The following is a 14,829-nucleotide window of genomic DNA, read 5'->3' on the forward strand; positions in this document are numbered from 1 at the left end:
TGCTAGGTATTAATAATGCTCACATTCTACCAACCTTACAGGGGCAGTGAGCATGTCTCAGCGTCATGGACCAGCACCCTTAAACTCCCTCTCTTCTAGAGGCCTACTGTTCCAAGTTTAGTCTGTTTCCTGTGTTTAGCAGCTTTGGAAAACAGCTTGCCATCAGTCCAAATTCCATAATCCTCTATGTATCTCAAGTGTCATTAAGTCATATTTTTGCTTCCTTTCTTCTGGCTAAGTATTTCCAAATCCTTTAACCATTACTCATACATCTTTCTTCCCCAAGCCATCTCTCTGGCTCTTCTATTATTCTTCCTTTATTCTACAGCACATCTGTTTGCTGTAGTAACTGCAGACTTATGACCAGCTACTTGAACATTTCACTACCAGTAGATGAGCTTTTTTGGCTTCCTCTTGCCAGAGGCAGAACTAATGTGTGTGGGACAGTGGAAAAACAAGGGGGAGGAGTTAGGAAATCTGGGTTCCAGTCTTAGCCTTCTCTGTGGCCAAGATGCTTGGGAAATAACTTTTATCAAGCGAGCAATTTTAATCCTCACAGCAAAGGTCTGAGGTTGAACCATTAGCCCCATTTTATTGTGGGAAACATCAGTATAGTTAAAAACCCTGCGTTTTGTTTTGATTTTATTTTAAAACCTGAGTGATTTTCTCTAGAACTATTGTCTCATGGTTTTTTTAGGAAGCACATAATCTTCTGTAGAATTAATACAACATAATAAAATAGTTCTGTGAAACTATTTAAAATATTTCCATTCTAGATTTCAAGCTCCATGAGGGCTTGGGTGGTGCTGTATGCCTACTGTGGCAGCACATACAGTTGAAAGAATAACACATAAAAACACAGATGCTTGATAAGATTGTCATAAAAATGCGGCCCATCACAGATGGTATCCTTTCAGTCCATGGTTTCCAACACTGTATACACACTAGAAGTACCTGAAGAGCCTTAAAACTTATCATTGCTCATCCCCATGTCAAGGGATTCTGATTTAATTGGCCTGGGGTAGAGATTCTGTTTAATCTCTCCCAGCTCAATCTAACCCTCAGCCAGGGTTGAGAACCACTGAATCCTAATTTCAGTGCTTTTGAAAGTTATTTTGCATATGAGCCAACTTACATGCTCACAAATGTAGATTCTCATCCAGTGGTGGAGGGCTGGACCTGAGATTTTCATCTTTAATAAATTCCAGGTGATGGGGAAGCGCTTGGTCCGTGGAACACACTGACCAAGGAAGCCTGAGGTGCCATCCTCGTTGGCTGTTAATGGCATCCTTGTTTTAAAAATTCTTCAAAAGAAATAATTTATATTCTTTCTCATGCACTCGCTTTTGGCGGTGTCTGCTTGGCAATGAAGTGTGCAAATTGTGGTCAAGCCATAGTTAAGCTAATGATTATGGATGAAACATTTACATGATTCAGACCCTGGGAAAGCTTCTGTTCCCCCAGGAACTGAATTAATATAATGATTTTCTAACGCTTATCTGCAAAGTCTTATCTAGCCTAAAACCGCTTCCTTGTTTGCAATCATCTTCTGCCCACCAACCTCACTGCTCAATATGAGAAGCAGTGGTATAAGGCAATGGTCTTTAAACTCTCAGGAGAACCTTATTGCGTTGGTATTTGGTACTCCGGATTCTCTTGATCCAAGTGTTGGGAGGCAGCTCACATGATGAAGCACGGTAGCTCCCTGTGTCTCACAATCTGACCTCAGGAAGTTCTCGAGCGGCTTTGAGGTTTCATAGAGCTGACTCAGAATAGCTCCAAACCTTCAGATTTAGCCGTTTCTAAGTGACAGTTAATATAAAGTACTTTATTTCTAGATTAAATCTAAATAGATCTATACAAAGTATGTGCGTAGCTAATATTCATTGTTTTAAATACAAAATAGAGGCATTTTTTTTTATATATAACTTGCAGACTATGGGTTATTTTTTTTTAAACGTATTTTTATTGATTTCAGGAGAGGGAGAGAGAGTTAGAGACATCAATGAGGAGAGAGAATCACTGATCAGTTGCCTCCTGCACTGGGGATCGAGCCCACAACCCAGGAATGTGCCCTAATCAGGAATCAAACTGTGACCTCCTGGTTCATAGGTTGATGCTCAACTACTGAGCCACACTGGCTGGGCTGGACTATGGGTTATTAAGGCCAATGTCATTTTCATGGATAGATGTTTATGGTAACTCACAGGGTAATCAGGAGATCCCTTTTTGGGGGAGGTACTCTGGCTGATTGGTGAAGAAAAGTGTAGAGGCACACATTTTACTCAGGGACTAACTTCCTTAAAACTACTTCTAAAGTTCCAGCTTCATTGCAGCCCAGGCCAAAAGGCCACCTTTTCTCTCTGTCTTCGTCTAAACCCAGCCTGCACTTTATCTTCCGCTGAGCTTCTGACACTGATCACTCCTCTCATCTTTGAATCTTCTATAAATATTCATAGGCTGTAAGAAATGGTCCGGGAAGCTAGCTCTCTCGTTGAATAGCTGATGCTGCTGGATAAGCAGTAAATCATCCCCACCCCTGGATTAGGTGAAGTCAGGAAATAAAGGCAGAATGAAAAGAACAAAAGCTAGTATCAGATCCCAGGTTTCAGCTCACCAGCCCCCCTCACAATACTGCCTGTGATCTGGGTGATCAGCCCTCCAGCTCACTAGTCTAAGCATGACACCTGCTGGGGCGGGCACCGGGGTGGCAGTGAGTCATGAGTCCCTGGCAGGGAAACCCACTCTGCTCTTCTGAAGCTCTGCTTCTTGTCTGAGGTTTATGGGAAAAGGCATTTCTGGGAGCACCCAATTAGCAGGTCATCGATTCTTGCTCAATCATCCTATAGTAGGATGATGTCATAATTGTTAGTGTCCAGACAACTTAATAAGTGTTTATGTCCTAATAACTTAGCAGCCATCTGAAAAAAATAGTACACATATACTGAAAGAAAATTTAATATTTGTATTTCCTCCTTAAGCAATCATATCGGGCACTGCCTAACTTCTCAAATCTTGAAATTAGGTGGGACATTGTCACCTTTATTTCCTGTTCCTCATTTATTGGTTGGATGAATTGGAATAACACAGCAGCCTTCAATAATCCAGCTTCACAGGGAAATTAACTCATTGGAACATCTCATATTGAAACTCAACTACCTGGAGATAGTGCTTCCCATGGTGTCTGAGAGATGTAGCTATCCTTTCCTCAGAATTTTAAAATATCGTAGGGATCTCCTGTATATTCATTGCATCATTTCAGTGCACCTCTGTGCAGAGTTTGGGAACTGTTTGGCCATAGCCAAATATTTTGACACTGAACTCAGAGGGAGTAAAGCACCCGAACTGAATATTGTTTGAAGACAGAATGCCATGAACAAACTACAGACCAATCTCAGAGATATTGCACTTCAGTTCCAGACCCCCTCAATAAAACAAGCATTGCAATAAAATGAGAAGCAATCTTTTGCTGGTGGAGGGTCTTGCCTTCCATTTAAAACAACAACAACAACAAAAAAAACACACCACATTTGTGAAGTGAAATAAAGCAAAGTGTAATAAAATGAGGTATGTATGTATACCCACAATGCAACAGCTGTTTTAAAGGGACAGAAAGGGTGCTATCATATCATACTAGCTGGATGTCCTAATGTAAAACCATGATTCCTTCTCTTACATAGATATAGCTTTTGGGAGAATTAACTTCTTCCCTTAGTCAACAAGAGTTTTGGTTGTGTGTGTGTTTTTTTTAGCACATGCTATGTGCCAGGCTCAGTTCTGAGCACCTGGGATACATCAGTAAGCAAAACAGATAAGGATCCTTATTCTTGTGAATCTAACATTTTGTCTCTCTGTTTTCGTGATCATGGTATCTCCCCTGCCAGGTAAGTATTGTCTCTCTGTTTTCAATGAATAGAAGAATGGAGAGCAGCATAGCCTTTGGGTTCATTTTATATGTGTGATTCTCTGTGTGTATAAAAGTTGATGGGAGAGACAGAGAGAATGATGAAGCACACTTGGCAAAGTATTAACAATCTGGGGCCTGACGGAAGGGTACAGATAAGTTCTTTGCACTATTCTTGCATCTTTTCAGTAAATTTAAAATTACTTCAATTTTAAAAAAAATAAACAAATAAATAGAACCAGAAAATATTAAAAATGAAATATTTCCCATTAAAAATGAGAAAGTTAGAAAACGACTTTTATCTCTTCTAAAGTTCTATTTAATGGCATATTTTCAAATGATTAGGATTCTGCAGAAAACAGGCATACTTAAGATGTTCAGAATCTAATCAGCAGCTGAAACTATAGGGAATTATTCTATATTAATGAAAATCAATGATCTATGAATACTATATTAATGAAGACTGATGATATATGTATTTAGTGTGAGTGAGAAAGCAATTCCTGTTAATGGATTGATTACATTTAGAGTGTTGATACAAAATTGAGTTGGGGTGATGTTTCCGTTAGGTCATCTCATCTTTGTTTACTCTCTGGAAGTGTTTAATGGCACATACTTTGGAGCATGGGAAATTTATTTAATTTCCTTTATGGCATAGAAAAAAATAGCACATGCTTTTCTCCCCCTCTTATAGCCTTGGATAACAGGATTTACTTCCAAGCATATCATATGAGAAGAGAGATTCTTTATTTTATCATAATAATTAGAGCCATTTTTGGATCTGCTATACAGTGGAGAAATGGCTTTTCCCTGTATCTCTTGGAAAAGTAGGTAATATAATAGGGTCTTTCATATCATATTCTGACTAAGCCAGCATTTTCCCAGTCAATTTCTCCCCCAAATCAACAATAAATTAATAAATAAATCATTTCAAATAAAATCTTCTGAGATTTAATTTAAGACCTAGTTGTGGCACCACAGTCCCCTAAGCATGTTGTCTAGACTTTGCACTAAAATAAGTTAGCATGAAATATGACCCATATATAAGTGATAAAATATAAATGTTCTCCCTCTGCAACAATGAGTACATATTTATGAGTATAAAACAAATCACCCAGAATCCACAGCTTAGAAACAATTGTTGCTAAGATTTTCATTTATGACCTTCTAGTCTTTACGTATAGTTGCATGCGTTTGTATAATTTAATAATAAGTAATTTGGTTTATACCCTACATATACTAGTAAACCATATCATTTTTAAAAGATTTTTTTCTTGATTTTTAGAGAGAACAGAAGGGAGAGGGAGGGAGAGAGAAACATTGATGAGAGAGCAAAACATCAATCGGCCACTCTAACTGGGGATTGAGGCCACACCCAGGCATGTGCCCTGACTGGGAATCGAACCAGCAACTCTTCGGTGCATGGAACAATGCTCAACCAACTGAGCCATACCATCCAAGGCTAAACCATATCTTTTAATTTACTTTATATCCCAAACATTTCAAAAAAACAAACAAACACACACCACAGATTTTTTATTACTGCCTGGTATTTCAGAGTATAGATGTACATAATATATTTAATTTATCATCTAATTTATTTTTCTCCTTTTTTAAAAAAATATATATATTTAAAAAATATATATATTTTATTGATTTTTTACAGAGGGGAAGGGAGAGAGATAGAGTTAGAAACATAGATGAGAGAGAAACATCAATCAGCTGCCTCCTGCCACTCCCCATTGGGAATATGCCCGCAACCAAGGTACATGCCCTTGACCGGAATCGAACCCGGGACCCTTGAGTCTGCAGGCTGATGCTCTATCCACTGAGCCAAACCAGTTAGGGCTAAAAAATATATTTTTATTAAATTCAGGGAGAAAGGGAGAGAGAGAGAGAGAGAGAGAGAGAGAGAGAGAGAGAGAGAGAGAGAGAGAGAAAGATCAATGATGAGAGAGAATTATTGATTGGCTGCCCCCTGCATGCCCCCCCACTGGGGATCAAGCCAGCAACCCAGGCATGTGCCCTGAGGTGCTGGGAGCCGGTCCATCCTTGCTGTTTCAAAGGACCTGGCATATATGGCATACTGTTCTTAATATGTTTGCTCACCTTCTTGGCACTATGTGTTTTAACCAAGGTCTCCTCTCTGAGAAAGGTTGCTTCCCCAGGTAGGGATTTTCCCCTGAAGTTAGGGAGGGAATAAAACCCCTTAACTAACTCCCAGGCGGGTAATTAATCACTTTAACTACAAACAATCATGCTTAAGCTACATAATCTTTACTCCCTGGAATGGAGATAAGAAACGCCCTAACCTTTGGAATAGAGATTGATAGGATTGGAATCAACTGGTATAAATACAGATGTAACAAGACAACACACACAGAACTTAGAAGACAGAACCTACACAGAACCTAGAGACAGAAGAACTTCGCTGGAGAGAACATGATGAAAGATCCTGGACAAAAACTGGCAACAGAACCTAGAGACAGAACCTAATGAGAGAACCTGGCTAAAGAACCTAGAGACAGAACCTGGATAGAACATGGCAAGAGAACCTGACTAGAACCTGGTGACTGAACCTGGCTGGAGAACCTGGACAGAACCTGGCTGGAGAACCTAGCAAGGGAACATGGCTACAGAACCTGGCTGGAGAACCTGGAGAACCTAGCAAGAGAACATGGACACAGAACCTGGCTGGAGATCCTAACCAGAACTTCACTGGAGATCCTGACCAGAACTTGGCTAGAGATCCTGGCTAGGCTGCTGATCAACTGAATGCTGTCTCTGTGTCATTCCTTCTTCGTCAACTCCGTCCACTCCTTTGGGGAACCCTGGACCCGCTGGGGCTGGACCCCAGCACTGAGGGGGAATCAAACTGTGACCTACTAGTTCATAGGTCAATGCTCAACCACTGAGCCATGCAGGTGGGGCTCATCTAATTTATTTTTAATCCCTTAAAATAAGTTTTAATGAAACCATTAAAGATTCAAAATTTAGCTTTCATAAGTTATTTATTAAAACATAAAAATCCCCTGGGTTGATATTTACTGAAATTCACTAGTATTTTTTTTTCATTAATTCTTCACCTGATTTTTGAGTATCTGCCATCTACACATCCTCTTTGAGAGACACAAAGAAATCTGCTTTGAGCCCAGACTTTGCACAGTTTGTATTGAACGTTTTTCTGCAGGAAACATGGGCCTGTTTGGAAACTGAGTTGTCAATCTACACTGACAGCTGTCTCCTCAGGCCAGCACTGACTGACCCAGTCAAATTGAACTCTTAACAGCATTTGCAGAAAAAACACTGATACTTGCTGAAGAATTCCTACTGTCATTGTTATTTTGATTTAGGGTAGGAAAAACAGAGGAGGGGATGGCAGTTTATCAGAGGTACTAGAAATCAGAAAAATTATTTTAGAGGCAGTGTGTATTTCCAAGTAATCCCCACTGACAACAGGTGTTGAAGCCTAGAAAATGGGCTCTGACTCTACAGTTTATCTGTATGTTTATTCAGCCTATTGCTTCCTGAGCGTCACAGGAAACTAGTTGACAGTGAAATACAGTGTTGGTCTTCCAGTCCCAAGGTCTGGTCTTTGTTATTTCCTTTGCTGCTTTTTATTAGGGGGGCTAATACCAATTGATTTACCCCCCCCCAAACTTCAAGATACCCTTTTGGTTAAATGGAATTTGCGGGCAACTAAAGAAAATACATGAAATAGATATAATGTATTAATTGCAGAATATCACACAGCTTAGGCTAATTTGTATTATGGATATGAATGCCTTAGGTGAGAAAACCACATCCTTTCAAATGAGTAAATTCCTTAAATTAGTTCAAAAGTTCCCAAATCCTTTTTGAGAATGGGATAATTTTTGTTATCCTAAAAGAGAGAGAGAGAGAGAGAGAGAGAGAGAGAGAGAGAGAGAGAGAGAGAGAGAGAGAAAGAAGAAGAAGAAGAAGAAGAAGAAGAAGAAGAAGAAGAAGAAGAAGAAGAAGAAGAAGAAGAAGAAGAAGAAGAAGAAGAAGAAGAAGAAGAAGAAGAAGAAGGAGGAGGAGGAGGAGGAGAAGAATGAGAAGAAGAAGAAGAGAATGTTAGTAGAAACCCCAGGTGTGGGGGTTGAAGGGTACCCCATGTCCCTGGTTTAGAAGATAGATAGGTAGGTGAGAATCCCATTGTTTGCTGACTGTGTTACCATCTAATCTGGCTAAGGACACCTGCTTGGTGATCTGACAAGTGAAGCTTTGAAATCTATTGGTGGGTCATCTCTGCTTGGTTGAAAGTGCACCTGCTCTAGGCTCTTGAACAATTGTTGCCAAACTTTTCACTAACTCCTGATTCTCCACAGTGATGTTAAATCAGGTCTAACCCAGAACCTGGGTGACCAACCCATTCCAGTTTTCCCAGGACTAGCACTTGAAAGATCCATGTCCTGGGAACCCTCTCAGTCATAGGCAAACTAGGGTGGTTGGTACCAGGCCAGAAGCTTGGAGTGACGTCTGGATGCCATGATAAAAAAAAAAATCAGAGTAGGTGGCTTCCTGTTTGAAAGCGAAACTTCTCGAATGATGTGCATATTTTCCTTCTCTGAAATACATAGAAATAGGCCACTCCTACTTCTATGGAGACTGGCATGTGGGTCACACAGCTCAGTGGTGGGGGAGTCCAACTCAACCTTGAGTCCATACTTTGATTCGAAGATCTTTTCATTCCCCTCATACTGCTTAGTTTGCCTTCATATGAAATATAAAGTGAATTGATATTGGTGAAGACAGTTGGAAACAAATCATAAGAAAATTAAATTTTGGGCCTATACAGAGAACAGAATTATTAAAGAGGGAGAAGCTATAGTACAGATGCGGCATCAAACTACACTCTTAAATGCAAGATAAGATTACTATCTTATTTGACAAATATTCTACTGTGCGTCACTCCTGCTAGAATGTGGTGCATAAAGTATCAATTGATAAATTTGACTCTGAAATGTTTTTTTAGGCCCCAGTTTAGAGGGAAGTAAATTATGCTTCAAGAGTCAACATTCATTCAGATTGCAAACATTTGATATGTTTTCTGTTGTCATTGAAAACAACAGGCAGTTATAAATCCTCAAAAATTGATAAGGATGCAGGAAACTTTGGAAGCAAAATCTAATTTCCTTCAGAAAAGTGGATAGAAGTCCTTTCCCATGCAGGTCAACTGCGTATTTGCAGCTTCTTATTAGAATTTCTAAGTCACAGCAGCATGATTCTGGGTGGCTGCTAGGATGGTAAGGCCCACATCTGAGCTTTAGTTTCACATAGTGATTTATGACGGAATCTGGCAACAAACTTTTAAAAGAAATATTATTTTTCTAAGTCCTTATTTATCGTAAAGAAAGAATACCATTGTTTTATCCAAGCTAGTTAAAACATTCTTACCTGATGAAATCTCTGGGTAGAGAGGAAAATACTTTCTTGAGATATTGTTCCACTGTGGGCATTTCTTGAATTAAAATGTCATTCAGCAAATATTTATTTCTACATCAGTTATTTAATATAAAAAAATAAAAGTTTGCATAAAAATTATTTGAAAGCTTGGAGGGTTAATTACGTGGTTGCTTACCTTTTTATTGAGCTTCCATATCTCAGCTTTTCCTTGAATGACGTTCAGCTGCCCTCCGAATCACAAAGGGAAAGAACAAGCAGCAAGTACTACTGCATGACATTATGACTGATGGGCTATGTGGGAATTTACATTTCTTTGTCTTCATCAAAATATTTGGATCAGAAATTTTCCCCTTAGTTAAATTAAATCATATATAAAATAGATGACTGAGGTCTAGAAAAAAAATCTCTTTGCTTAATAAGAAGTATAGAAAGAGTCCCTAGGGGTAGCAAAAAGGAACATTGGTCTTGGAAACAAAGGATTTGGTTTGGAGTCCTACCTTTACCATAACTGGTTATCTCACCTTTAGTAAATCATTTGGTGTCTCTGAAGTCCATCATCAGGGAAATGAAACAATAATCTGAGTCGTTATTATGAGGCTAAAAGCAATGTGCATGGTGTAATGCATTAAGAAGTTATTATTATTATTATTATTATTATTATTATTATTTTACTTTCTGCTAGTAAACATCAAGTTGGGTTCATTTTTTTCTGGGCCAAAAATAACTATAGTTCACAATAGAATGTGTTAAATTAATAGCTGGGACTGGAATCTCAGAATAGTGATATATGTCTTTTCAGTTTAGAGAAGCAACATGTGCTCTGTGGTGTTAGTCTTTTGATCTTAAAAAATGTACTTTCAACATCAATGTAGCAGGTATAAGTTGAAAATAATCTGTCACAATAAACAGAAGTAACTTACAGTAAAATTAGCATGATTTTGTCAATTGGTACAGTCCTTATCACTGAAAGATTTGCAGTCACTCAGGCAAATCCTTTATTTATTGGTGATTTCTACTTATGACACAAATATCTCATTCATTCATTCATTCATTCATTTAGAATATTTCAAGTCATGATCATTCAATATTTGCTTCAGAGTTTGGCTTCAATTTGATTAGCAGATCACTTCCTATCTCTAAGAGTTTATTTAAAAAATCTTTATTTATAAGGAATGATCTCTTGAACTATTAGAATTTTCAATTGTATCCCAAGTTCAAAAACAAAGGCTGGCATAGATTATTGTTCTGCTCTCAATAAACTCTTGGATTTTTGAGCTTTCCTATGAACATGAGACTCTTCCACCTTCAGAGACTGAGGACAAGTGTACTAACCTGTCTTGTACTTCTCTCTGGTTGTTTGCCTCCACAGCAACCCCCCTGAGCTCACTTAAGCCTCCGAGGGTGGACACTGCTCCGGTGGTCACATCTCCCTATCAAAGAAGAGATTCAGACAGATACTGTGGGCTCTGCGCAGCCTGGTTTAATAATCCCCTGATGGCCCAGCAACATTATGATGGGAAGAAACACAAAAAGAATGCGGCAAGAGTTGCTTTATTAGAACAACTTGGGACAACTCTGGATATGGGGGAACTAAGAGGTAAGAGAAACTCTGCTAATTTCTACCCCAGAACTGGGCTTTCAGGGAAAGGTTTGTGTTTTCCCAAATTGGCATGATTATTCTTATTAAGTAGACTCATCCAAAGGAATAGAAGAAAAAGGAAATGAGCAGAAAATTAGCTCAATTTTTGTGATCCCCTTTGTTTCAAAGAGTTTATTTCCCTATTTTTATTGACTATTTTTTCAGATCAAAGCCACCCATCCATAAGCCAGATATTTTTTCTTCTGCTTTATCTTTAAACACCTTCTCTAATGAGTGCTTTGTACATCAGCAGTACGAGAGAAGATGCTAAAAAGGCCAAATAGCATGATCTTATTTTAAAATTTTATGCTATTATGAATTCAGCCAAAACAGGACAATACATTGACTTCCTTTGATGGCTTAAAGCAAACCCAAGCCCCTTTAATAGGAATATCCTTGAAATTGATGCAAGGTGTGCTGTGTGCCATATTATAGTCAATACCAGTGATCCCACCCCATTTTGACAGGTATTTTCTTAATTGATGGAAACCATGCAACATTCAAAGTTCATCTAAGGCAGTGGTTCTCAACCTTCTGGCCCTTTAAATACAGTTCCTCATGTTGTGACCCAACCATAAAATTATTTTCATTGCTACTTCATAACTGTAATGTTGCTACTGTTATGAATCGTAATGTAAATATCTGATATGCAGGATGGTCTTAGGGGACCCCTGTGAAAGGGTCGTTCGACCGCCAAAGGGGTCGCGACCCACAGGTTGAGAACCGCTGATCTAAGGTTTCCCAGCAGCTGCTAAGCAGAAAACTGGAAGATGTAGGGTGAAGATGAATCCTGTGGATTTCTTAGGAGGCCATATACCAATTTGTGGGGCTTTATAGACTATTTCATCATCAATAACCCTTTAAGCATATTTGATCACCTAAACATTTTTAATCAGCTTAATGTTGACAGTGTAGAACAAAATCACATATATGTTTTTCTGAGAAAATGCATTTTCTCAGAAAACAATTATGTGAAGGGTGCTATTGACAATATACGTCAGATGTTGTTTGAGTGTGATAAGCTTTTATGGATTGGTCAGGGCATGGTCATAGCTGTAATAACAACATTTACAAACCAATTTTCCAAATGTAACCTAGATTGAAATTGGGTTCTGTGTGTAGAGCCTACAATTCTGATTATCCCCCAACCAGGCTATGAGCCTCCAAGAGGGATGATTGTAGTCAGAAAATTATCTGTTACAATTCTAGACCAAGTAAGTGGAACAGAATCGTGCTGTGTGAGCTGAAAGGAGGGACAGGGCACTTCTGATGATATTGGTGAGGAACTCTCCCCCAAGGAAAGGGACTTGATTTGGAACTAGAAAACTGGGTAGCATTTCAGCAGAATTCCGTGTGAGCAGCATTATATATGTGCAGGCAAAGAGGCAGGGGAACAGAAGCAGTTAGCTGGCAAATAAGCATGTTATTCTGAATCCTCTGATGCTGTATGTATTTAAGATTGGAAGTCCATTGGTACATACACAGAACTTGATTGGAAGTCCATTAGCACATATACAGAACCTGATTATTCCAAGATATGTGATTAAAAATGACAAATAAGAGCAAACAGTACTTTACTTTTGTGTATGTTTTCTAGGTGAAGAAAAGCAACATGGGCCTTAATATTTTTCTAAGTTGAATAATCTCATTGCAGAAACTTTTCAATTGTTGTTTTATTGCTTTTTGTTGGGGGATTTCTTATGTTCTCAGTCTATGGCTTGTGAAAAAAAGACATAAGGAGTCTCTCCATAGCTGAAGGCCTCCACCACTCACTGTACTGGCAGATAACAAGCTGTCTCGGTGACTCTTTCACGGCAGGGCACTGAAGGAGAAAACTAGGGCTTTATGCATGTTCTGTGCCAGATAGTCTGACTGAGAGAAGAATTATTCCTAGAGCAGATTCTTCTTGTCAATTTTGAATTATCAGTGCTGCATCTTTTATGTACAACCACATCTTAATGACTTGGGCGCCTGAATTCTGTTATATTTGAGCAGCTTGTCTTTTATACAGAAGACAAAAAGAGCTGCACTATGACTTGGTTCCACGTGAAATGTGATTAGCATTGAACACAGTGTCCTTGAAACCAACCCTCTTACCTACCCCAGGTGACATCTTGATATATATTTATTCAGGCATTAAATATTGCAAAAGCTTGAGGAATAAAACAATGATGATAACTCAGCACATTTTAAAACACACACACACACACACACACACACACACACACACACCTATTTCTGGAGTGCTTCTAATACATGATTAATCAATTAATAAAGACAAAAGTGCTAATCAGTTAATAAAAGCATAAACATAACTTTTTAAAAAATGGTGTCATCATATGGCAGTATCACAGACTTTGTTTCTCAGCACGTCTCAGTTTTTTAAACAGTACATTTACTTGTGTATTATGGTTTTCTTAATAATCTATTTTTCACCCTACTTCCCTCTATAGATTGTTATCAACTGGAAAGTATGAATCTCTATGTGTTTTGCTCACCGATGTTGTCAAAACACCTAGGACAGTGACAGCCACATAGTAGGTACTCATAACTGCTGAATAAATAACCAAAAAAAAAAAAAATCCAAAATTTAAAAATCACCTAAAATCCTACATTATTAATATGGCAATAATTTTCACTTCTAAAAGGATCCTGATTGAATAATTTTTGCAGGAAATTATTTATGATATTTTCCTCTAATTTAAAAAATGTATATTTTACATATTGTCACATGAGGAGGCATTAAGTGTTATAGTTCAGAGTGTTAACAATGCAAACACCTGTGTAATCACACCCCTGTCAAGATACACAGTTTCTCCATCTTGAGAAAATCCCCATGTGCCCCTTTCCAGTCAATCCTAGCCTCCCACTCCAGGGAACCACTTTTCTCATTTTTTCACCATAGATTAGTTTTGCCGATTCTAAAACCTCATAGAATGGAAGCAGAAAGTATGTATTTTTTGTGTATCTAGCTTCTCTTGCATAGCTTATTGTTTTTGAAAGGTATCCACTTGGTGCATATAAAGCAGAGTATCCCTTTTCTCTTTGTTACAAAGTGTATTCTACCCCAAATCCTACAGTTTTAATATCAATTCTCCTCTTGATTTTTGGGGGAGTACTATTTAGAATAAAACTTTCATGAACATTCCTTTTTTTAATTTTTGTCAACATATATTGTTACTTCTCTTGGTAAATTCCTAGAAGTAGAATTTGTGGGCCACCAGTTGGGTGTTTTTAACTATACAAGAAACTCCCAGGTATGTTTGTTTGTTTTCAATGTAGTGTCATTATTTTGCATTCTTAAAAGAAACATACGGTAGTTTCCCCTTATCCACAGTTTCACTTTCCCTGGTTTCAGTTACTCACAGTAAGCCATGGTCTGAAAATAGTAAATGGAAAATTCCAGAAATAAACAATTCATATGTTTTAAATTGTGTGCTACCCTGAGAAGCATGATGAAATCTTGTACCATCCCGCTCAGTCCTGACTGGGACGTGACTCATCTCTGTTTAGCATGCCCACCCTGTGATGCTCCCCAGCCCCCTTGGTCACTTCGTAGCCATCTAAGTTATCAGATCGACTATTGTGGTATCACAGTGCTTGCATTCAAGTAACACTTATTTTACTTAATAATGGCCTCAAAGCCATTTACGTAACTTTTATTGTACAGTTAGAATTGTTCAATTTTATTATTACTTATTGTTATTAACCTCTTATTTTTCCTAATTTATAATTGAACTTTATCATAGGTATGTACACACATATAGGGTTTGGTGCTACCTGTGGTTGTAGGCATCCACTGGAGATTCTTGGAACATATTTCCCACAAAGAAGAGGAAACTACTCTACTCTATATGAA

General features: G+C 38.3%; 1 protein-coding gene across 1 annotated transcript in view; it reads left to right on the forward strand.

Annotated features, from left to right (window-relative positions):
- ZMAT4 (zinc finger matrin-type 4) overlaps window positions 1-14,829 on the forward strand; it is a 346,538-nt gene that overhangs the window by 217,564 nt on the left and 114,145 nt on the right. Inside the window, exon 5 of the mRNA XM_059681097.1 lies at window positions 10,701-10,928. Within this exon, the coding sequence (XP_059537080.1) occupies window positions 10,701-10,928 (228 nt within the window). The remainder of the gene's footprint in view (window positions 1-10,700; window positions 10,929-14,829) is intronic.

This window comes from Myotis daubentonii, chromosome 2 (genome assembly GCF_963259705.1).
Source record: "Myotis daubentonii chromosome 2, mMyoDau2.1, whole genome shotgun sequence".
Lineage (NCBI taxonomy): Eukaryota > Metazoa > Chordata > Mammalia > Chiroptera > Vespertilionidae > Myotis > Myotis daubentonii.